Raw genomic sequence first — 24,741 nt, forward strand, 5'->3', positions numbered from 1 at the left:
ACATTTGGGTCTTAAAATAATATTAAAAATATTAATGAGTTCAAGAACTCAATTTTTTAATTTAAAAAAAATTAAAGTAGCACACAGTAGCATCATTTGAGAAGTTTCAGGTGTTCTCTGTATAGTGCAGAACCACAGAGCGTTGGGAAATGCACATTTTTAAAAGAGACAATGAGCTTCCAAGGGAGAGAACAAATGCAAGGTTTGGGGAACGAGTCATAGATTAAATTTTTATTACCCCTGCAAGAACATAGCTTTTATACTCCAAGGCCAACAGTGGGTGCAAACACATAATATAATGAATATTTCCAGTGAACTGGGGCTCTTGGCCATGCACTCAGCACCCTGGGAGCTCTGTGGTTCCCTGGGAAGCTGAGGCAGGAGTGTGTGAAGCTCTGGAAGGACGGAGCCCTTGGCAGTGTCACCTCAAGGGCTTCAGAGAAAAGGAAAAGAAATTCAAATAGTTCTCAGGAAAATGTTTTTAAAGATTATGAACATCTTCTGCCTTTCTATTAAAATGCTCCTGGTATTAATAATTATAAAACTAATGAAACATCAGAGCGTCCAATGTAAGCAGAGTGAGAAATGAGCTTCAGTGGCAGCTGAGTGTCAATGTTGTTGCTGCTCATCCTGCACTGTTTCAAATCATTAATTTATTTATTTAGGTCAACTGACATCAGTGGAAGCAAAAAACAGCTTCTGGAGCAGTTTTATTTTAAATTTGAACTACAGTGTCACAGACAAAGGGAAAAAAAAAAAGCACAAAGTCACATTTACAACACAGAAACACTTAAAATATCAACAGAAAAGATCAACCTGTCATGGATGGAGCAGCTGCACACAGAACAGAGCTCCTTCAGCAGGAGTCAGTAAAAATGGTGCTAGAAAACAGCTGTGCTGACTTTATTCACCCAAAGGGAATCTTCCCCCTCCAAGAATCAGTTCTGCTAAAACTTCCACCAACATGGAATTTTGAAATTGCACGTAAAAATCTCAGTAGCTGGAAAAAAGGAAAGTGCAGCTGACCTACACAATCAGCAAGCATCACTGCCTGCCACACCCTGATCCAGGTACAAAAGCCGGACTCCAGATTCTTGTAAGAAACTATCAGATCTGATTTTATTTCTCTTCAAACGGTTTCAGCAGAGTTACTAAAGTTCTATAAAAAAGTAGAAACAGCATGGTACAGTCAGCAGTACCATGTGAATCCAAGAAGCTGATTGAATATTAAAAATTATAATAATACTTACACAACTCTTTTCAGGTTAAAAGTGAATTAGAAACATTGCCTAAGAAGCTCTCACCCCTCCCTGTGGGGTCAGTAAATACAATTACCCCATTCTCCAGGTGAGGGAGGTGAGGCAGAGAGGTTGACAAGTGGCCCTCTCCCTCTCAAGGTTTCCTGGGAACAGCAGGGCTGTAGTGCATGGTGATTATTCATGATAAGGCTATTTAATTCCCAGTTGTTACTGGCACAGTGAGGGAATCATGCACGTTTATGGAGTCAAATCTTAGTTATTTCTGCAACTCAGCGATTTCAGATCCCATCTATGAGTGCAGGGCCAAAGGAAAAAAGTGCTTTTTAGCTTGTTTGCTTTTTCACTACTTGGCAGCTCAGTGCCCACCTACAGAGGGGACACATCAAACACAGCCCACACTCACGTTTGCAAAGAGACAAAAACCCCTATGTACAATAACTTATGCAAATCACTAAAAGAATGAAAATCACATTATTAAATATTTCCAGAAGTTTCCTGGCAGGTCCAAAAGCCTACTGTAAACTCGATATACTGTCAATATGCTTTCTACTCGTATCAAAGCTTTATTATTGGATGATTATTATTATTATTGATTATTTCCAATGCTATGCTTTGCACAGCAAGGAGGATCTGCCCTCCCTGCTCACTGCAGGTGTCTCCTATGGCATTTAACTGGGACTGCATCCAGAAAACACTTTTCAACTGGTACCACCCCATCCTTGGACATGTCATCTTTCCAGCTAGAACACAAGTTCCTCTCTTGCTCGACCTCACCAGTTTTAGAGAAGCCCAGCATCACTGAACTGGATTCACCCCAAAAGCCAGGATGGATTTCAAAGGCCAGCAGCATTCAGATGTGATGAGTTTTCTTGAAACTAGTAGCTGATTTCTAGAAAAACTTTCTTCAGGAAATTTAATTGTATTTCTGGAAAGAATGAAGAATCAGAAAGCTAAACTGCATTTCCCCTCCAAACTGGATTTAGAAGAAGTGTTTTATCATGGGAATGTGCTCTCTCTTTCTCACATTTGTGCCAGCCTTGCTCAGAGCACTGAGCCTGGCTGCTGGGTGAAATGTTGTCCTGGAATCCCACCACCCTGCTCTGGCCACTCAAAGGTGCACAAAAGCATCCAGATGCCTGAATAATGACGAAATTTGCCTAGGAGCCAGTTAAATCCCATTTGATCCCTGAAAACCCCTTGGAAGTTTTACATGGCAGAGCTGTGCCTCTCCTGGCAGGAACGGGGCTGCCCTGGAACCGTCTGGGACTGGAGCACAGGGATGGAAACACAGCTCCCAGAACTTCCACCCAGCCTCAGTGCAGTGCAATTTCCAATCACAGCTCCCAGAACTTCCACCCAGCCTCAGTGCAGTGCAATTTCCAATCACAGCTCCCAGAACTTCCACCCAGCCTCAGTGCAGTGCAATTTCCAATCACAGCTCCCAGAACTTCCACCCAGCCTCAGTGCAGTGCAATTTCCAATCACAGCTCCCAGAACTTCCACCCAGCCTCAGTGCAGTGCAATCTGTAATTTGCCTTTTGGGAATCTTGGTGTTAATGTGGGTGTTGGGAGTTGCTATCGAACACAAGTGAAAGAGAAGCAGCTCTAATGCCTCTCCTTCTGTTGATACATGCTCTCTAGAAAATCAAATCTTGTGAAAAATATTATATAAATAACATCTGTTTCTAAAAAGATATGAAAATTCTGGCCAGATTCTTAGGTTTTCCTTGCCATTGTAGGTTTCTGGATTCTGAGCAGCCAGCGGGAGTTTTTTGGGAAAGGTCAGAGCGTGTGAGGGCATCAGGAGGAGCAGGGAGGGGTAACACAGCTAATCCCTGCTTTATCCAACCCTGCAGGATCCAAGAGTTCACAGTACCTTTTCTAAGAGTTACAGAAACCTCCAGAAGACAGCACATATGTCACAAACCCGGGGACCTGAGGTAACGGCGTTAAAGAGGAATTTCTGCTTCTATGTCAGAAAAACTGGGAGGCAAACACAAGGGCTGAAGAAAATGGGTGTGAGAAGCAGCCAGAAAATGAGCAGGTCTGTCCCAGTGTCAGCCCAGGTGTGGTCAGCACTGACTGTCACAGCTGTGACAGCAATGGGACTTCCTGGGAAATTCAGATTTCACCAGGAAAACAGAACTGTGGGAGCATCTACCCAGGGGAACTCCTGCCTGGTTTCTGGCTTGGTTCAATTTTGCCCCTGTTCTGCTTTGCTTACTCCCCAAATCTGTATGCTGGTATTTCTCCCAGTATTTTCCTTTTCCAAAAGTGTCTTTTTCACTTCACATTTTAAAGACAAGCACAATGGCACCTCCTGGCAGACTGGCATAGCTGAGAGTCCCTTCTTTATTAAAATCTGAGACTCAGTGATCTGTTATCTTAATTCAATCTATTGTCTTCTACAGCACGATTTCTACCCAGATTTTACTAAACATGCTAATAATATTCAGGAAAAAAAAAAAAAGAAAAAAGAAGAAAGTCATGAATGCTGCATTAGGCCACATGCTTTATGGTGAATACCATCGTTTTTGAAGTACATAATACACAAAGGAGAAAATGAACTCCCAGTCTTGGCTGACAACATATTTGACACAGAAGAGTTTAAAATTTTTACTCCTAAAATGTTTGAAAGGTTTGGAGTCCTGTTTGTTCAGGCAGTGATCTGAGCTCCTGTGAGCCACCCCTGGGAGTGTCAGGGCTCCATCCCTGCACGGTGCTGCTGGTGGGAGCTGGGGAGGAAGGACTGAGACAGGGCAACAACTGAACTCCTGGAGTGTGGAAATTTCCCATCCTGCCCCAAACCCACATTTTCCAAGGGCTCTGCAGGTGCAGAAGCTCCACACAGTCGCCCTTCACATCCAACCACGCTTCCCTACCCTCTGCCCAACCCACCCAGGTCAGCCCCGAGCTCCACCACCCCTCTGGCTCCCTCCTGGCAGGACTGGATCTTTCTGACAGAATCTTTGGCACAGGTTCCATGTTTTATTGTCATAAAAGATGATTAGAAAGTAGGTTCCCCTCCCACCCCACCCCATTACATATTCTAGTATAAATTGAATTTTATGGCAAATATCTTACTTTTTGAATATGTTTACATGCTGGAAAAATTGTAATCAGTCTGCATGCAGCAACAGAGACATCATGCTTCTGGCATCATCATGCACATCTGAGAGACAAAAAGTGCCTGTGGCTGCTAATGGGATCAAGGCAGGAGGGAAAAAAAAAGGGAAATGCACCAACTACTATTTTACATGCTGTAACAAAACCCAAATATGCACAAAACATTATTTACTGATATTTGAGTTAATATCTTCTGGTAACTTGTAAGAGGAAATATCAAAAATTTTTAACCTAAGTGATAGGAGAGGAGAAGATTGCATTAATTACAGTGTTCATCATTGCAAATAAAGTCTATTTCCTTCTCTGCAAGTAATAAGCAGATGTGAAATGAAAGCCTAATTGAACCTCGTATAAAACCTGCAGGTAGCAATTATTATTTAAAAGTATATCTACTTTTAAAAAAAGAGATTATACCCTAAGCCAGTAACAATATTCAAAACCTAAAGTAAAAATCAAAACAATAGCAAGAAAACATTTAGCTAAATCTAAATGGTGTCATTCAGAACAAGAACTTTCACAAATAAAGCACAAGTTGTTTTATAAAATTTTTATAATACTCTTTATGCTTGATATGATTATGTCAATAATATAGATCTGCTTATTATTAACCCTTATTATTAAGAGTTATTACTAAACATGCAAAATTCATTGCATGAAGCATATGTAAAATGTAGTAAATTCCATTCTATCAATAAAACGAGTTTTAGGTGCTGCTTCTTTCAGGCTTGATTATTCTACAGCCCAAAGTTTTCTGAATTAAAATTGATTATTTAAGACTAAATCTCACTCGATTTTCATGAGTTATTCTGGAGAAATCAGGAAGTCACTCGGGGCTGCATTTTTTGTTAATTTAGTATACATGATGCTTTCTTCAATTTACTGCCCTAAACTGCAAACTATAAATAAACACATGTAAATAAGACTTAAGGAATTACAGTTTTGTTTTACATTCCAGGTTAATAAATTTCATAGTAAAATATTGGTATTAGAACCAGTTAACAGTAAACTTGAGGAGTGGTGTAAATAAAACCAACTGAACAGACAATGGCACCCTGGATCACAGAATAATCTCATGGAGATTAAAAATTCACAAAAGTATTATTAAAATTATTACTATTATTATTATTATTATTATTATTAAAGACAAAATTTCACCCTTGAGTTTATCACAAGCTACTCTTAGCACAAATCCTAGAGATGCGGCCACCACCCGAGCGCTTTTATTTGGGATTTTACAGGATCAGTTCACCAAGCCTCAGGCTCTAATTTGATTCCCACCCCCCTCCCACCCATTCCCAACTGTTTTTTGTTTTTCCTGCCATGTTCTGCAAACACTTTCAGCCAGGTTTCTGCAATGCCTCTCCCCCCTGGAGCTGACCCCGCTCAGTCTCTGGTGCTGCCCCGAAGTCTCCGGGCAGCGCGGGGAGGACGCTCCCACCTCCCAGGGAATAAATACTCGAGGTGGCTTCTCCTTCAGACCACGTGCCAGGTGTTTCTCCAACACAACAGAGTGGAAAAGGGAGCAAAAGGACAGTGGGAAGTTACAAAATGTAGAACGTACCAAAACATGGGTAAGTTTCGACAAGTCAGCGATGACTTCTAGAAGAAAAAGTGGGCACTGTACACTAATTTATCTCCTGGTAAGACAACAACGCTGCTGCAAAGCCCAAATCCTGACTAAGTGGCCCTTCCCTCATCTCACACCCTCAAACCCTACAATTTCCAGGCCCAAGTGGAATCAACAAGGCGAAAGCCTAAAAATTGTAGGGTTACAGCTGCTCCCCACGGCGGGATTTGTTCTGCTGCCTCATGCTACATTTTCTAACAGGGGGTGCACGAACTGGGGGTTGACGTAAGAGAAGCCTTCAAAATCTGTTTGGTCTATGTTGGCAATGACCAGCTGATCTGGAGGCGTCAACACCGGCTGTCCTCGTGTGAAGAACTTATCGAAGTTTTCAGCCCCTTTGCCGCACTGCAAGGAAGGAGAAAAGCAGAAAAAAAGGCTGAAAAAAGTCAGCAGTACAGCAGAGCTGTCAGGATACATGCAAGGCTTTCCCTCTTTCTTATGAGTAGTTGAGGGATAATTTTCTTTCCAGACATTTCGACAAAAAAATCCCAGACAAAGTGAATAATAATAGCTGATTCCTGATAAAAAGCAGTCAGAAAGGTTTTCATCCATCAGCATGAGGTGATGAGATAAAGAGGCTTAAATATTCAACATTACTGGGATGCAAAACGAAAAAGGAAATATTTTTATAAACACACGTTGGCAAGAGATACTTTCTTTGTCAAGTAGTTTCATTCTTTTCAAAAGCCTTACAATACGAAATTAAATTTTTCGTGTTAGTCTCTGTTTCCTTTATGATCTGCAAAAAGCTTAAAGCAACTAATTTATGTGCTTTGAGTCTTCACTGAACAGCCACAAACTCGTTTAAATTCATAAATGACAGCAGGGCCTCTGTCCTTGGGACTGGAGCACATCTCAGGACAGGTCCTTGTTCCAAAACTTGCTGTCACTGGTGTCCTCCTTTTTCTTAAGAAACTCATTTTTGGGCAAAGTCCAACCAAAAAGTGGATTAAATACAGTTACAGCTTGAGCATAACTCCTTCAGAATAGAAAATAGAGAATAGAACAGAACAGAAAACAAAAGGAACCAGGTTTATGGAAAGAGGAGTTTTGAGGAATGCAGAAAAGATTTGATAAGCAGAGAAGTATGATCAGAAGCATGCTAAAAAATAGGAAGGTGGTACCAGAATGAAATTAGCTTGTGTGCAAGGACAAAAAAAATATTAGAGGAAAATTAGGCATTGAATATTGTGGAGAGGTGAGGAGAAAACTGGTAAATGTGCTCATCTCAAAACTGCTGCAACAGATCTTGGTACAAAGCAGGTGTGGGATAAAGGCAGTGAAATATGGGTGCAAATAGGGTAACTTATAAATGAATTTGTATCTTCATTGATGTATTTGTCTTTACATTAAAGACTAGCACTGTTACTCTGAACCTTAATGCAGTATTAGAGTAGAACTGAAATTACAGGATCCTCAAACCCCTCACTTTGGAAATACAACTAAAATGTCCTTCTTGCCAAATAATCAGCCCATGCCTATAACCTGTGAAATGTCAATCTGGAAGGGAACATGCTATTTACATCACCCAACTGCTGACCCAGAATCTGCAGCTCTGTGTTCGAGTAAGGACTGTGGAAGCAGCAGGATTATTCCTGCAGGAAAGCACTTCCTAGAAAAGATGCACCTAAAAAGGTTTCCTAAAAACAAACCCTATAAATACATCCATATCTCCAAACAGATTAAGGTTTGTGTGTTGTTTGCTTTCTAAAATCAATATCCATCCCTGGAGTGATTTAAAACTTGTGTGGATGTGGTGTTTAGGGACATGGGCTTGGCAGCTCTGGGGTAATGGTTGGAACTCAATGATTTTAAAGGTCTTTTCCAACCTAAACGATTCTATAATTGTGTGACACTGATACAAATAGAATCAGCAATCACCATAAATGAGTTGTGCTCAGGGTATGTAAATACTAGACTTGGATTTGGAGTTATTTTTGTCTAGCAGAGTCAGGCTCCGTGTGAATCCGCCTCGGTGTGCTTTAATAGCAGCCTGTGCACACAAACCAGGTCATGATAACCAGGGAGACAGAGCACAGCTGCTCTGAGGAGGAGCCAGGATCTGCCAGGAAGCTCTGATGGAACCAGACCACACTTCAAGCTTCCAGCACCTTCATGTTGGTGTTACTTTCAGCTTCAAGGAGAGTCTAAGCACTCAGCCCCTGAGCTAATAAAAAAACAGATGTGAAGGTAGGTCTGCTTTATGATCAGCTTTAAATTTGACTTGAGAAGCACACAATAAAAATCTTCCACAAAATATGCTCCAAGAGCTCCCCTTTGCACAGCCAGCTCTGGGGATGGGCTGGGCAGGGCTGGCAGCACCACACAAGTTCTTCACTTATTTACACACTTCCTTGCATGCAAAATCCACAGCATAGCAAAAAGGAATTTCCTGTAATAGGAATTTAGTATTACCCTTCTCAGCTACAACTCTTCTCCTGTTGATGCAAAAAAGTAATTTGTATGAAAAAAGTGAAGAATAATTCATGTGTTGACATCCCTCTGTTCATTTTTTTGTGATACCTCACTGGTGTGTCTGTATTGGCAAATAAATCAGTGTAAAGAGCAGTCACCCTACACCTGAAGTGCTAAAGCCAGCCAGGATTCTCAGCTGAAAAATAAAAGGGTTAGGGAAGAAAGGTTTCATGTTAGGACATAGCAATTTACAGCTGTTCCTTAAAGGTTGTGTTCTTGTGTGCAAACTCTTCTCTTTGCCTGTCAATAAAGCACAGTGCATGCTGAAAGAAATTCTGGCTCAACAAGCAAAGCTCTTCCAATTCTATTATGCAAACAGCTCTCAGAGTAAGGACATCTTTCCACTTGCTTGGATTTCTAAAATGTTCCTGTAGATACATGTGTGCAAACCAGTAATAAACACGGAAAATAAACCAGGGATTAATGCTGCAAACTGAGCAGACATTGCTGTGGGAGGGGGAATAAAACCCCCTGTGCTGGGCAGCCAGCCATGGAGGAAATCCACCCCTCTAATCCAAATCCCTCAGTCAGATCCTGACTTCAGATGTTGCTCAGAGGAGACAGTTGTTAACCACATTTATTACCAGCCTCAAGTGGCTGATGTGGATGTGCCAGTTTTCCTGTGTTCAGCTCCTCATGCTCTGTGTGACCATCCAGGCAGGGCTCAAACCACTGCCAGGCTTTTTTGCAAGGCACAAAGTTCCCCAGGTTACAGCACAAGCTGCCAAAAACATGAGCAGGCTCCCAGACAGCCCTGCCCTTATCAAATTGGCTCCTTTTAGCCATGCCCCAGATCTGCAGCAGCAATCCCACCCAGGGGAGCAGGGAGAGAAGGAAGGACCTGGCATCCCACTCACCACTTTAGGTTTGAAAGGTGGCTGAATCTCTCTGTTCTCCAATTTTTCCCAGTCAATTCTCCTGAAGAAAGCGTGTTCCCTGATGTCTCTTTCCCCCTCCAGGCCACAGCCAAGGCGTTTTGCTGGATGTTTAGTCATTAGCTGGTGGGAATAAAACACCAAACAATTCAGTTTAATGCTGGAAGGAAAATGAGAGGGACTTTCCCCTGATTGCAATGCTCTTGGTCCTCTCCTGAAGACAGACACTGCTAATAAAATGGCTTTGAAAAGCTAAAATGAATTTTTGCAAGAATTTTCTTCTTTGATTACTGGAGATAGGAAATCAGCAGCAAAATTAGGGGCTGCACTGGGGAAATTTTTCCCATTGGGCAGAGGTTGCTGCTGGAGGTGCAGGTGGTGCCCAGGACACGCTGCCATCCCTGCTGGCTCACATCTCACTCCTGAATTTCACCTCCAATCTCTCAGCTGAGCCTTACAGATCTGCAGAACAGCTCCTGCCCTATCTCAACAATCAATTAAACATCATAAATTCCAATGCACTAAAGCTCCATGAAGTACAACCCCCTCACTCCCATTTCATTTTTCTGGGGCTTGTTCAAGACATCTCATTACAAAGCCTCCAATTCTTTGGCACCCAGCTGACAACATCTAATCTGTGTTTCCTCCCTTGCATTCTTAATGACATCCTGGTCAATACAATATCCAGTTACACAGATTAAACAGACTTGTGGAAAAAAAACCCAGCCCCAAATCCACCAACCTGGCGTGCTTAGAAACTGGAATGTGCTCCCTAATTAATAAGTTCCTCAGAATTTTCCAATTGGTGTGTACACTGGGAATTGTGCAGTGCAGCCTGAAACCCTCAGTTCCAGTTTGGTTTTGGGACTTTATAAAGCTCTTTCACAAATTAGATATGATTAATGTACTGCTGGGAGTGATACCTCAACAGATCTTCTCAAAACCTCAGTACCACTTTAGTTTCCTTCCAAATGTTGAGTTGATCTGATTCCAATTTTGAACTTAAAATAAAAATGACTCTGAGCAGGTTTGGGAAGTGGCTGTGCACTGGGCAGGAATCACAGCCTTCTTCAAGATTAACAGCAGTGTTCCCATTTCTGTTACCTTTTCCAAACCCCTTCTTTAACATTAGGCGATAAAAGAAAATGGGAGTATTGATTCCAGTAGTTTCAATTCTTTCCAATGTCGCTGCATTTACCAAAACCAACAAACTCTCAATCAGTGGAATGGAAGTCAAGCAGACAAATCAATTCCAAGAGCAGAGTGGGCACGTTTGTCTTGCCCAATGGTGCCCAGTCCTGGGATTGCTGAGATACCACTCAAGGGTCAGAAACTTTCTCATATTGACTTCTTAGCTCAGGAAAAAATCCCACTGAAACCTGAGAATGATTTGTCAGTTTAATGCAGATGAAGAACATGCCAGTATCACAAAATCTTGAATTGCAGGGCAATTTTAGCTTTCTGCCCTCCCTTGACTCAAGCACCCAGAGAGCAGCACACAGGGGAGCCGAAATCAGGTTCAGACTGTGCTGTTTGAATATGTGATTTTCATGACAAGGCAACAATCTGAATGCACTTAACAAAAATACATCATGTTTATTTTTTGTTGGCAAGCACTTCTACACTGGGATAAGCTCCAAAATTAGCATGGTCTTTCATTTTACCTTCTTGTTCTAAACACCTTTTCTCCTCCTTGATGGTTTTCTTTATTGGACTAATATCTAGCTCATGTGTAATAGTTCAAAAATGGTTGTAAAGGACAGGAAGAATGTAAAAACCAAATTAACTAAGTGCAGTGATGTTTTATCAGTGTAAGTCAGACATCAAATAACCCATTACAGGCAGTGGATTGGAAAAGCTGCAGACTGATGGTGCTCTGGAGAATCACATGGAATCAAAGGAAAGTCAAATGAATTCTTTTTTCTCAGCTAATCCCCTGAAGCAAAAAATCTATTATTTTCCTCAAAAGTAAAAAAAAAAAAAAATAATTTAGTATCTAAGACCAGTTTTAGGCCACTCAGGTACCACTGGGTCAGAATTTCCCCACGGTTTCCTTGCATTTATGCTAAAGATCTTCACAAAAGCTCATCTTCACCTCCATTTAAAAATGATTTTCCTAAACTTCTGTGCTCTGTTCCTGTCATTAAGGGCTGAGGATTTGCTGGAGTATCTCCAGCCAAGCTGAGAAATCTCACCCTGCAAAATTGGGGCTGTGCTGCCGTGGGTCGAGAGGCAAAGCTGGGGGAGACTCTTCAAACCATGGTCCTGTTTATAAATTCTGCTCTGGATTTGGCAGCTACTGATTCTGACATTTGTTCTTTCCATAAAACAAGCAGGCACAGCAGGAAGGGCCCAGCACTTACCAGTGACACCAAGTGACAACACAGCTCAGCACTGCCTGACAGAAGCTGCACTTTAAAATACTCCAGTGCTGTGTCAGAGCCAGGCAGAGCCAGCAGCTCACAGGGATTGCCAAAAAGGAACTTAATAATAAATGACATTGTATCTCACCCCCTTGCAGATGGAGACAGCTTCTTTGGACAGTGATTTTGGGTAGGAAACATTATGCTCCATTATGGACTGGAAGAGTTCGTCTTCGTCTTCCCCATCAAATGGAGGCTGTGGAAAATAAATCACCAGTGAGTAACTTACTGAGTTTTCCTTTTTATCTTTTCAAATTCTCCACTTTTTATGAAATGGCATGGCAACACCATGCCCAAGAGTTCCACTTACAGCAAGGCTCCTTGTCCAGGAACACTCCCCACACTCACAGCAATCTGCACCCTGGGTATCTGCTGACCCAGAGGCTTAGTGCTCAACAGTCTCAGATTAAAATCAAGGAGAAATGTTCATTTCTGTCCCCAGAATGGCAGCCAGGTTAATGAAATGTGTGCAGGATTATCTTTGTGATCAGCTTTAATCAGTTTTTAAAGCTACTGTGCACCAAATAGGCAAAATACTTCAAAGTGAAGTTTGGAGAATAACTTTCAATTGCCTTGTGCTAAGTTATACCCATTCCTCACTCAATTCCAGTTAAACTCCAGTTTGTTTTATGTCATGGTTGTAGATTCTGCTTCTGAGACTGTCACAAGAAATGGCTGCACTGTATTTTAAAATGCAGGGATAGGAAAGTGCCCATGGATAAATCCCCAGGATATGGGCCCTGTGCTAGGCTCAGTCAATGGTAAATATCCTTTCCTCCAAATCATTCAGATGGCCAATATTTGCAATTCAGCCTGCAAATGTTAACAGCTGCAGTTGCTACACACTAAAACTTTTTAAATGTCCATTGGAATTTCAGAGAGATACTCTTAAAGGCATTTGTTACAAATATATGTTTTAAGCTTGGGAAATGCCCACCTTAATCCAACACTCAGGGAAAGCAAATTGCAGGAATCTTTTTGGACTCAAGACTAATAAAATCCCTTAAAGTTGGTGCTTATCTGCCATTTATTGCAGCACAGAGCTGCTTCCCCCCCAGTGACTCAGAGAGCAGCCCCTCATTAACTGTGCAGAATGAGGGCTCTGTAACTGAGCACATTTCCACGAGCTCAGACCCATATTTTACCCCCAGGACATACAGTACAAAAACTGTATTCTTGACTGCAATGCAGAGCTTATACACACTCTTATTATGCTTCCCTGTGGTTTCAAACTCCTAAATGGTATTTCTTCCACTTGACATGCATTTTCCTGCTCAAGTGTCTCCCTTTCAATTCTGAAGATGGCTATTTATAACATTATTGCAGTACAAAGGAGCTGTATTCAAAAGCAGAGCTTGATTATGTGGGTGCAACATAAAGAGCTTAAAGCCTAAATACATTCTCAGTTGAGTCAGTCGAGAGTACAAGGAGATAACAGCAGAATGAAAGGCTTCAATCTTATCCTGTAATGGTCTAAACCTTTAGGGAGCCTGGAAACAGAGCAGCCTTGGAGGGCAGGAGGTGAATCTTACCTGGCCAGCCAACATCTCATAGAGCAGCACACCATATGCCCACCAATCCACAGACTTCCCATAGGGCTGGTAAGCAATAATCTGCATAATCACAAAAGAAAACAAAGGAAAAAACCCTGTGTTAACTAACCCCTGGCCTTGTGGCGCATTAGGTACATGTGACATGCAGAGAAGATTTCCTTGAAAAAGGGCAGAAAGACAATCCTGTAATCCTCATTCCAGCTAATCATGGGTTTCAGTGGGAGTTAGATTGTTTTGCAAGTGTGAGTCTAAACCCACCCACGCCCTTGGTACCCTGGTATCATGGAAAATGCAGCTCTCAGGAGTCCTTGGGATGTTCATCTCAGGGAAAAGGAGGAAGTACAGCAGCACAACGTAGGAGACAAGGCAAAACCATTATTCAACTTTTGTGTCAAAGTCTGAAGTCATGAGGTTCATTTAACTTATGGGCTATCAATACTTAAGCCTTTCTTTTCAATATTTATATTTTTGTTCTGCTGTAAAAGCAATCAAAAATTAGGAAAATAGCAAAACTCCAAAAATCTCAGTCAAGCTGCATGATTGTGATACTCAGGATGGAATACCAGTGACACCAAAAAGAAAGAGGGTTCTGCTGCTCAGACTAATGGAAATGTCAGGTATTTTCCATGCTCTGGGTTCACATCTGACTCACAGAGCATCACAAATTGAGTTCTGACACAAGGACAGGCTGTAAGCTCCAGCAGCACCCAGGTCCCCTCCTGAGTCACCCCCTTTACCCAAGGCTCCTCAGAGATCATTGCATTTTTTTAGGAACTGATGGTGTGGAGGAGTTTGGAGGTGCAGGTGCTCCTCAGATCTTTCTACACAACTGTGGAGGGATGCTGTGAATTGTGAAGGGATGCAGGACACCCCAGCCCCTGCCCACCCCCACTGAAGGCAGCACCAGAGCCTTTGACTCCAGCATCTCTAACTGGGGTGAGCAGGGATCTGAGGCAGCCACAGCTCCACAGGGACCTGCAGTTCATCCTCCTGTTTGCTCGTGTTTTTATTCTTTGTGAAATAAATTGCCCAGCCAAGTACACATCACACATCCTAAATTTTTTAGTGGTCTGAAAGAGAAGCTGAACTGCCAAGTTCTGTAGTTGCTCAGGAAAATAGTGAGTCACCAGTGCAGTAAAGCAAGACTGCTTGGCTACTAAATAAAATTATGGTCTCTGTGTGGATATATGTCCTTGCCTGAGATACAGCAGCACACAACTTAAAAATTGCTGCAATGTTTCCAACCAAAGGATTTCAAAATCAATTGTGCTTTGGAATATATTAGACAACCAGAGATAATAACAAGATTCTCATCTGGAAGGCCTTCCATAAAGTCAGTCTATATTAGCTGTCTCTTAGCAGTAATATGGGCTTAAAAATATAAATTTGGGACATTCATTTCATCTTATAGTAGTTGACATACTTGGTTGCCTTGCTTTCCATTTCCATCACCAGGAAGTTTCTGCTGGAATCAATATTGCCTTTTGAAACACCAAACACTTTCAAACTTTCATCCAGGAAAAATACTGCCCTTTACACACAGAAAATGACAAAACATTTCATCCTCAGTCCTCCTCTGACATGTGGAAAAGAGTATTTTATATAAAAAAGGGGATATTTTCCAGGTCATTGATTGGTAAGGGCAGAATGTTTTGTACAACAAGTGCAGTCCAGGTATGTGGTTTTGGGAGGAACAGTTTCTTTCAATTAGCAAATGAGAAAAAAGATGGATCCACAGCAGTGAGAAAGAAAATGCTGCCACACTGCCAAGGTTCTGTACCTGGCAGGCAGGTCTGTCCAGGAGCCCACAGTCCACTTCTGTCCCTGCTGGGAAGGAGTTTGATGGGATTACTGAGAGGAGGAAATCACTTAAATGCTGCAGAGCAATGCCCTACAGTGAAAGTTGTACCAAAGCACGACCTCAGAAATGCTGATTTTTATCCAGCAAGGGGTGAGTCAAGGCTGGGCTCTTCCTTAAACAGAATTCCCACCAGGAAATGCAATCTCCCCTATGAAATCTGCTTTTGGGAGAGAATATCAAATAGAATCATCAGGAGAGGCAGAAAAAATGGGTGGTCAGAATCACTCCACTTTGATGCCATGTCTGATGAACAGAGCAGTGCCCCTCTGAGCTGGCACACACCTCCCTCCCCTGAGCCAGCCTGTGATGGAAGGCTGGGAATTGAGACATAAATGCATCCAGCAAGGCTGGAGAATTCCCACTGCAAATGCAATGACAACACCTTTTTCATTGAATTATCTCCAGGTAGGAAAAGTGCTGCTCTCACTGCCTGTGCTGTACACAGGGAGTTTTCTTCCTTTAATCCCATCTAAATACACCCAGGTGGAATCAGCAGCTGGATCCTGGTGAGGCTGTGGCTCCAGGGGAACCCACAACAGGCATCTGCCACATCCTGAGTGGAACCTGGGCAAAAACTCCTCATGCTGGGAGCTGCTCACAGCACTAACTGGGAAGTGCAAACCAGAGGGGAGAATGCTCACTTCAAGGGAGGAATTACACGTGGGAGGAAGCAGATGAGCCCTCAGTGTACAGTCAAACATGCATTGCTATGAAGTCAGCAAGTTGTAAATGTTGTATTTTCAGTAGCTCCCTCCTCATCACCCAGAATTCACTGTGTGCCACCTCAAAGCCATCCCAACCTTGCAGCAGCTGCCAAAGCCATTCTATGTGCAGGACAGATTTTGGTAGCTTTTAGAGGAAATGGGGGAATGTGAATATGTCCCCCTGTCTCACCACAGTGTGCAGAGAAAACCCAGAGCAGTGAGTGCGTTCCTGTCCCTACAAATGAAGACCTGTATCACCTCTACCTGTGATTTTCACTGGCCAGACAGCAGTGCAAAACTGATGGGATCCTTCTCTTCCCCTCCTTCTCCATCATTAATTTAAATTATTGCTTTTTTCATGTCCTCTTGCATTTCAAATGTCCCATTTTACCCATCTATTGCTGTGCATTAAGAGCTCTGCCTGTCCAAGTTCTGTGGATTAGAGCACTCAGAAAGAGCTCAGGAATTTCTCTCATCAAGCAAAATTGGCAGAAGGAGTTGCTTTTTTTCTTTTTTTCCTCTCTATTTTGCCTCCAAGGAAGGCACAGTTAAGAGCAGGTCACAGAGATTAATATCAGCAATTTGTAGGAATGTTTAGATCATTGCAGCTAGTGGCCAGTTGGGATGAAAAGATTATATCCCAGAGGCAAGAGGAAATCTTTTGTGAGCACATATGATGTCTGCTTGAAAAGTTAAAGCTCAGTTATTAAAAGAAATAAATATTACTAGCACAAGAAACAGTCAAAAGCACTTTCCAAACCATTGTAACACCTATTTGCCTCCCACAAATCCTGGCAAATTCAAGGTTGGAACTGCAGGTTTCGAGGCTGTGAGATGGAAGAGAAGGGAAATGGAGTTTCTAATTTCAATTCCCCTGAAATTCAAAATCAGCACTGTGGCTGCTGCAGGGATGCTGATGGTGGGGTTCTGTGCTGGCAGAATCCCTTCCCTTAATCCTCTTGACATCCATCTCCTCCTGTCTCTCTTGACTGGTCAAGGAAACACAAAGTGCTAATTGATTTCACAGCTATTTTACCACTCTGACCATAAATATTTAAGTTCAGCACATCAGGAAATACTCTGTACAAGATAACCACTTTCTGCCTGAGGGAAGCTGTCAGCCCTGGGATCCCACCAGTTTAACCTCTGCACACTCCTCAAATTGCACAGCATAAGAAAATTAACAATAATTCCAGCCCATTATACACCTGGGTAATAGCAAATTGCCAACTTCCCACTCAGAAAAAAAAGGAAAACATTATTTTGCAGCACACCAAATTGGGGAGTTCACTTTGCTGAAGGCAGCACAGCACTCCCCTGTTTTCCCAGGCAGAGCTGAGCTGTCCCTGCAGGGTCCTGGCAGCTGTGTGTTCCCTGACCCCCCTGCAGGCAGGTCCTGCAGGGCAGTGTGGGCTCCCCAGGCTCCACAGGAGTCACCAAATTCTTCCCCAAATGCTGCTGGAAGGAGCTAATTCTGTATATCAGAGTGCAGCCCACTCACAGGATTCTACTCCAGGTACCTTCAAGAGTTTATTTAGATTTAGGTCCTTTATCTCCACCCAGCAGGGACTGTGGCCATGCAAATGAATTCTCATTAAAATCTATTAGAAATTTATGAATTTTAGCCCATGGAAACATGGAAGCAAAACAGGAACCTTCCTTTGAAGTTTACCATAGAACTAGTTAGCAAACTGTCAGTCACAATAATTTTGTCAGAGACAAAAGAAAATCAGCCAATTAAACAAAATAAAATAAAATCAAATCTGTTTGTAAGATAACACACTATTTTTCTCTCACTTACTGGATGTTTTGGTAAAAGGTTTATTTCTTTATATGAGATTTCCAAATAAAGTAAAATTATTTGCTCATTGACCCACACTGAGCATTCTGGTATTGACAAAATGTTCTTTGGCATTAACTGGCACAAGACAATTGCCACAGAAAGGACACTTTAATTTGTAATATTGGCTTCATTTATGTTTTGACAGAAGGAAATGAAATACTACTCTGGTTGTTCTGATATCCTGCTGCAACCAACAGCAAATGCTGAAAAAACAAGGGTGTATAATACCCAATATTTCACTCTGAAAAGCATGAATTAGCAACAAACTATTTTTCATTCCAATTTCAGTGAAATGACAAAATTCACCTTAGACACTAATTTACTTGTCTGTGTATAAACCTCTCCTATTCCAACAAACATTCAATTACAGCCAGAAATGCTTCAGCCAGAGCTGCCTCTTGCTCAGAACCCAGTGAACAACTGAGTCTCTTGGATCAGGATCCAGCCTCTTGCATCAAATCTGCTGCCAAACAAATCAAGACTCTTGAAAGCTCAGTATGCACAAAGACCAGATTTTAATATTCATCTATTTGAATTATATCCAAATCACCACATGGGCTTGTTTTCAATTCTTTAGACCTCAACTATTCAAATACAAATCATATCCAGACTCCAAGTCTTAACTCTGAGCTCATATTTATCCCAGTGCCTTAAAGCACAACTGGGCTTCTCATGATCAGATTTTCATTTTAGACCCACTGCAGCTGCTTCAGGCTTCAATGCCATTTTCAGTGCCTTGAAAGCTGCACAGGTATGGCCAAGTCACAGAAAACTCAAGGAAAATTATGGATTTATTGCAACAACTCCACTCAAGGCTGATCTCAGCTTTTGGAAGAGGCCTTCAATGCCAGGAGCTTTCCTCAGGTGAAGAGCAGCACTTGCAGGACATGGGCTGGAGAAAACCACAGTGGTTTTACAGAGACAGCAAAAAGCTTCAAGACCTCATGAGTCCCTGCCCAAAAACCAGTGAGTGGTTGGTGATTTCCTGAAAATGCCAAATAATCCTTTAAATAAATGTGAGCTGGCAGCTGTGCAAACCTATGGAGGAATAGATTAAAGCAGCATTGTTTGCTCCCAGTGAAATATTTGCTGATCTCAGCAACACCCGTGACGTTTGTAGAACTTCACAAATTGCAAAGTTTACTACAATAATATTTCCAGGCTACAAATTTAAGATCAGAAGCTGGTGAACCTGGCTTTTTAAAGTTTTTTGCTAGAATGAACAAGATCTTACCTCGTAAAAAATTAGTTTTTCCATTAACTAGGTATTTCTTAAAATAGGACAGATTATTGATTACATGGCATGAATTCCCAAATATATCCAATATACCTGCAGAAGTTCAGTGGTGCCATCCATGGAGAATCTGGAGTTAAAGAGGTACAATTTCCTTTAAGAGACTAAAAGGTTCTGGAAAGGGTCAATATTTACCTCTGGTGCAATGTAGTCTGGAGTGCCACAGAAGGTCCTGGTTGTTACTCCATCCAGCATGTGCTCCTTGCACATTCCAAAATCAGCAATTTTAATGTGTCCTTCTGAATCCAACATCACATTATCTAATTTCAGATCTCTGGGAAGAATCACAGCAATTTAAGGTTAATGTTTGGGATCAGCTAGGCTGAGCTTACTCTGAATAAGGAATCTTTGCAGGGAGTGCAGGTTCAGGGTGAGCATGAGGGGCTGGCTCAGCCTGGAGGGAGCTGGGCAGACATCTAAGAGTGGCCTTAAAATCCTGGAATGGGTCTGAAAGGACCTTAAATCTCATCCAGTTCCATTCCCTGCCATGGCAGGGACTCCTTCCACTGTCCCAGGCTGCTCCAAACCTGCCTTGGACATTTCCAGGGATCCAGGGGCAGCCACAGCTGGCCTGGGCTGGACAATAAATGAAGAGTGGCTGTGTCTGACCCCTCACCTGAGACTTTTGAGTGTGTAATATTATTAAACATCACACAGAAATACAAACCATACAGTTTTCCATTTTTAAGAGGTTTTACTTGAGTGGGGCAGAGCACAAGTGTCAGAGAGCTCAGGTTAAACAAGGCTTGGGTTTCTACCCCATCAGCAGCAATACAACAAAAAGAGCTCTGCACTGATGGTTTTCTGTTTTAAAAATACACTGAAACGTTAAAGAAACTGATTATTTTGGGATTTTAAAAATAGTGCAGAAATTACTTATGTCAAATCATACTCACCTATAAATAATCCCTCTGTTATGGAGAAAGAATAACCCAATTGAGATCTCAGCTGCATAGAACCTGTGTGGGGGGAAAAAATCAACAGATTTCTTATTGCCTCATGATTTTCTTCTGGCAAAATAAATTGGAAATGAATCATGGTAAAGGATGATAATATAGGAGTATATGAAATATGTAATTTACAGTGTATAGATATAGGTGACATAAAAGACATATCACTTCAGCTGGATCTTAAAAGATACATTTGAGTATTTGATGAAAAAATAATGCAGAATCTAAAAAAAAAATTGAAAATGGGTCCCTGGACCACAAAAAATGGTGCAGCAGGAGCACAGCTTTTCTTTTTGCACTAACTCTGCTGCAAAGGTCCTTATCTCTAATCACAGATTGATGAATTCAGGATGCAGCTCAATGTACATTGCAATTCATACGGCATGAAATAATTTGCAGAAATAGTGTTCCTTTATACAGCCTGTTAATGGATTAATTACATGAAGCTAATTAAAATGATTACCATATAAAATATAATTGCTGAATGCAGTTAAGAGGTACAGAACACTGTTTGGAGCTGGTTGCTGTGGAACTGTGCAAATTACGTGCGAGAGGATTATTTAAAGATGAGATTAATTTTAAAGCTCAGCACAAGGGAGAGGAAGCAACTGAGCTCTGCAGCACTCCATCAGAGGTGTTTGTGAACATGTGTGAAGATGCAGCACAGGCAGAAGCTGTCATGAAGCACCACAGATTTTGTCAAGTGTTAGCAAGTTGCATTAGCTGGGAGTCAAGGATGATCTGACACCATCTCGGTTTGATTCAGAGTTGTTAAAATGTTTGTCTGCATCTGAGATGCTTCTATTTAGAAGGCCTCTCATTTAAACAAGCCCTGATAGCTTAAATCAAAGTGAGAAATTATTTTAACTGGATGCTTCAAGCAGTTGGTCACCCTTGATTCTAAAATTTTGTTAGTAAATGATTTATGGAACACTAACAAGTGGTGATGAGGCATTATAAGGATGGTTCAAGTTGTACTGATGGATCTATTCACTCTTAAATATGCTACAGATCATTTTCAGTTGCTCACTGATGTGCCAGATGAACAATTACCTGAAAAGAATCATGTAGATAAACAACTCCTAAACTCCTAATTCCTCATTGACTCCTCACAAATATACCACTAAAATTCTTACAAGCTATAAATTGAATTTATCTTGTATAAATTTATATCACAGGGCTGAGTCTATTTGTACTGCCTTTCTCTATATCACTAATTCAGACTGAAGTGTTCTGCTCACTGTTTTTTTTTTAATATTTGCTTTTAAAAACAACATCAGAATATGAAGTAACATCTTTAATTTCCTGCTGCCCTGCTTAAATTCTTGTCACTTTTCAAGTAAGCCTCTCCTGCCTTTGTTTGTGCTGTATTTTTGAATAAAAGCACCTTTGGTCTATGTGTTCAAACAACACTTTTAACACAAAGTTCAGATTTTGGGCCTTAAAAACAAACAAAACCAGCCCAGACTTCAGCCTGGGAGGAAGAAACCAAATCCTCCTACAGTGTAAAATCAAGATGATGAAATTATTTAAATACATTATTCAAACACTCACACTGCTTGTGGCTCCTTAAATTTTCCTACTTGCTGGATGTGGTACATGAGATCCCCACCATTCACATATTCCATCACAAAATACAGTCGGTCCTAGGACAAAGGATTGAAGAGGCACATAAATACATTAGAGACAATATTAGATACTCATTGATCAGCCAAAAAGAAAAAAAAGTCACTAGCACGTTATTAAAAAGCTTTTAGGATTATTAGGACTGGGAAAAAATATAGATCAGGAAATGGAATGTTTTGTACAACCTTCAAGAGTAAATGATTGATGAGATCTGTCTAGTTTTGCCAATTTTAGTGCCATGCTTTTACAGATTATTTGTCTCCAATGATTTCAGGAATTATACAAATATAGCTCAGTCAGAAAATCTGTCTCTAAAAATAAATTTTAAAAAAAGATACCGAAGATGGTAAAAAATTCCAAATTCCTTTGAGGCCATTTCTAATTGTTTCTAGGAAGTTTTCACATGGTTTCATGGGGAATGTGTTGATGGTTGGACTTAGTGATCTTAGAGGACTTTCCCAGCCTCAGTAATTCCATAATTCCATGTCATGCAAGAGGCTGGCACAGTGACATGGGCCATCAGAGCCATCCTCAAATGTGGCACTGGGAGATGTTTTGCAATGTGGTGGACAAATATCCACTTCATATATTTATAAGGAAAAAAGAAAAAAAAGCCCCTCAGTGTCACCAAGAAGTGACAGAAAACAAATCCACCAACACTGATTCATGGCTAATAACCCCACAATATAATAGCAGCCAGGAAGACTTTTCATGTACTATCCTCAGAGCTTTAAAAGTATTTGGGAACCTTTGGGAATCTGGGCTTGAAGCCCTGACTTAGCAAAGCACAAATAATTACATTTAGGAATTGCCATGCTCCAATGACTGCATGAAGGAAAATCTTTACAATTATTTTTTATACATAGGATACAAGTGGTAATTACAGGTGGGATTTCTTCATTTTCTATATGCAGAGGCTACCATACATGGGTTGGATGATAATAAATGTTAGTGGGGTGATAAAATCCATGAGCACAAAGCCTGGGAAACATTGGGGTGGCAAGAAAGAAAGAGCTGACGTACAACTGTCTGGAAACAAGAGTGCAGCTGTGTCAGGAAGGGGGGCTTGTCCTGCAGGGCCAGCACTCGTTTCTCCACCATGGTGCACTCCACATCATCATCCTGGATCACCACGTCTTTTTTCAGGATTTTGATGGCATAGAGCTCCTCTGTGCCCTTCCTGTCTGCCAGCATCACCTGCAGGGAGGAGAAACAGCAGAGTGAAAATCCCCCAGGATGGGAGGGGAGGTCACTCACATGCCTGAAGATTTAGAGAGATGGCAAGCCAGTTTTTCCTTTAATTTGTACAGACAAATTTGATCAAAACTCCAAAATCATGATCGCTGTACAGTTCAGACAGGCTGTGCCCAAACCTGATGGTTGATTGTGGATCACTGCTGAAGGGCTGATAAAATGTTAAGTCCCAGGAGACTTCTTCAGTAAAGGGCACTTTATCACCTGAGTTTGTTCAAATAGGCAGAAAAATACCAGTCTGTTCTCTCAACTATTGAATTTCTAATATATACACACACACTACTCCTGGTTTTTTCTCAGTATTCACCCTTACCAATGTTGGTGATTTCCAGAACCAACAGAGTGACCTAGGCATTAGAGTCAGAAAAGTAGATTTAATTTCCTTGAAACTGCCAAGAAGTGAGAATCTGAAACTCAGCAACAAGTTCCCATCTTGCCCAGCTGTCTGAGTTTTTAAATTTATTTTTATTTTTTGAAGAAAACTGCCAGTCAGGACTTAAGTCTGCTAGGCCTAAGGGGGAACGACCCTACTCCCTGTTAGGAAATCTTTTGACTCTGGATTTTGCTTCTTAGAGAGCTGTTTGGTCATTCTTCCTCAAGAAAAAAAAAAAAAGAAAAAAAAAAAGAAAAGGAATGTGAGTGGATTAATTGTGAAGAATTCCTACCTTCCCAAAGCTCCCCTTTCCAAGAACCATGAGAAAGTTGAAATCTGTCAGCTTCACCCTGTCCAGATTGTTGGATGGCACACTTGAGCTCTTGTCTTCTGTTGAAGTAATGACTTTGTTACCAGCTGGCCCAAGTTTGGCTTTCTGAAGAACATACACACACATACACACACAAAAACAGCACAGTGAGAACTGCCCATTTTCCTGGCAGAAGGGATCTCTGGGTGGAAATTAGAACTGGAAATGGCCAGGTCTGAGGTGGCATTCCCAGGTGAAAGGCTGCATAACCAAATATGCACAGACACACCTTCAAAGACTCATTCCAGCAATACTTTTGACATTATTGAGGGAATTAAAGTGGAAAACTGTGTTCATGTATAACCAGATAAAGCAGATATGTTTATCTGGTTAAAAGAACAAAACCCAAAGCAAAGCCCAGAAACAAAATAAAAAATGGTAAATTTCATGCCAAAAGCAGCTTAAATGGTGCTTTTGTTCCGAAACACAAAAAAAAAAAAAGTACAAGAGGCTATCCCAAAATACCATGCTGTAATGTACTTTAGGTATTTTAGGGTATAAACAACCTCCTCAAAACATTCTCTTTTAAAATGGAATTTTTCAAGTCATTGCATAGCAAGAGTTAAGAGAGTTTTGACATGCACTAAAAATATGCATTAAAAAATCCCACAACACAGGAGAATTAATGCAGATGAACATGGCCACTTTCAAACCAGCAGTACAATCAACTTTGATTTTCAATCAAGGGTTGATCCGGAAAAGGGAGGAAGGGGAATATTACACACCAGGGCTCTGCCAGACACTCTGGTTTACAGGAGGCTGCAAGTCTCAGTATTTCACATGAGACACCATGGCATGGCTCAAGTAAGCTGCATTTCAAATCTCAGAGTTAATAGAAGAGAAAAAAGTAAGACTCACCAAAAGATAATGCAGGCTACAAGACAATATCTTTTTTTTTTTTTTTTTCCTCAGAATAATCCCGTATACCAGCAGAAGCAAAGCCAATAAGGTTTAATAATTCTTTGGGATGTAAGTGCTTTCCCCATCTGTCTGGTGTGTTGGTCTGGTTAATAACCTCTAATATGGTGAATTTACTTTTTGCCAGTGATGTATGTTTGACAATTCAGGATAACTACTCTTCTCTCTGTTTCACAAAAGGACAATATTTGTACATTATCCCTCTTTTAT

At 41.2% G+C, this 24,741-nt stretch overlaps 1 protein-coding gene across 2 annotated transcripts in view; it reads right to left on the bottom strand.

Moving 5' to 3' along the window:
• Positions 1-2,795: 2,795 nt before the first annotated feature.
• Positions 2,796-24,741, bottom strand: part of PRKCA (protein kinase C alpha) — a 141,858-nt gene continuing 119,912 nt past the window's right edge. For both annotated transcript variants that reach the window (XM_033076405.2, XM_033076406.2), the window contains 9 exons: positions 23,536-23,679; positions 22,640-22,813; positions 21,545-21,636; positions 19,937-19,999; positions 19,176-19,314; positions 13,318-13,398; positions 11,874-11,981; positions 9,345-9,485; positions 2,796-6,357 (listed from right to left, as the gene is read on the bottom strand). In XM_033076405.2, the coding sequence (XP_032932296.1) occupies positions 6,193-6,357; positions 9,345-9,485; positions 11,874-11,981; positions 13,318-13,398; positions 19,176-19,314; positions 19,937-19,999; positions 21,545-21,636; positions 22,640-22,813; positions 23,536-23,679 (1,107 nt within the window). In that variant the 3' untranslated portion in view covers positions 2,796-6,192. The remainder of the gene's footprint in view (positions 6,358-9,344; positions 9,486-11,873; positions 11,982-13,317; positions 13,399-19,175; positions 19,315-19,936; positions 20,000-21,544; positions 21,637-22,639; positions 22,814-23,535; positions 23,680-24,741) is intronic.

Source organism: Catharus ustulatus, chromosome 20 (assembly GCF_009819885.2).
Source record: "Catharus ustulatus isolate bCatUst1 chromosome 20, bCatUst1.pri.v2, whole genome shotgun sequence".
Lineage (NCBI taxonomy): Eukaryota > Metazoa > Chordata > Aves > Passeriformes > Turdidae > Catharus > Catharus ustulatus.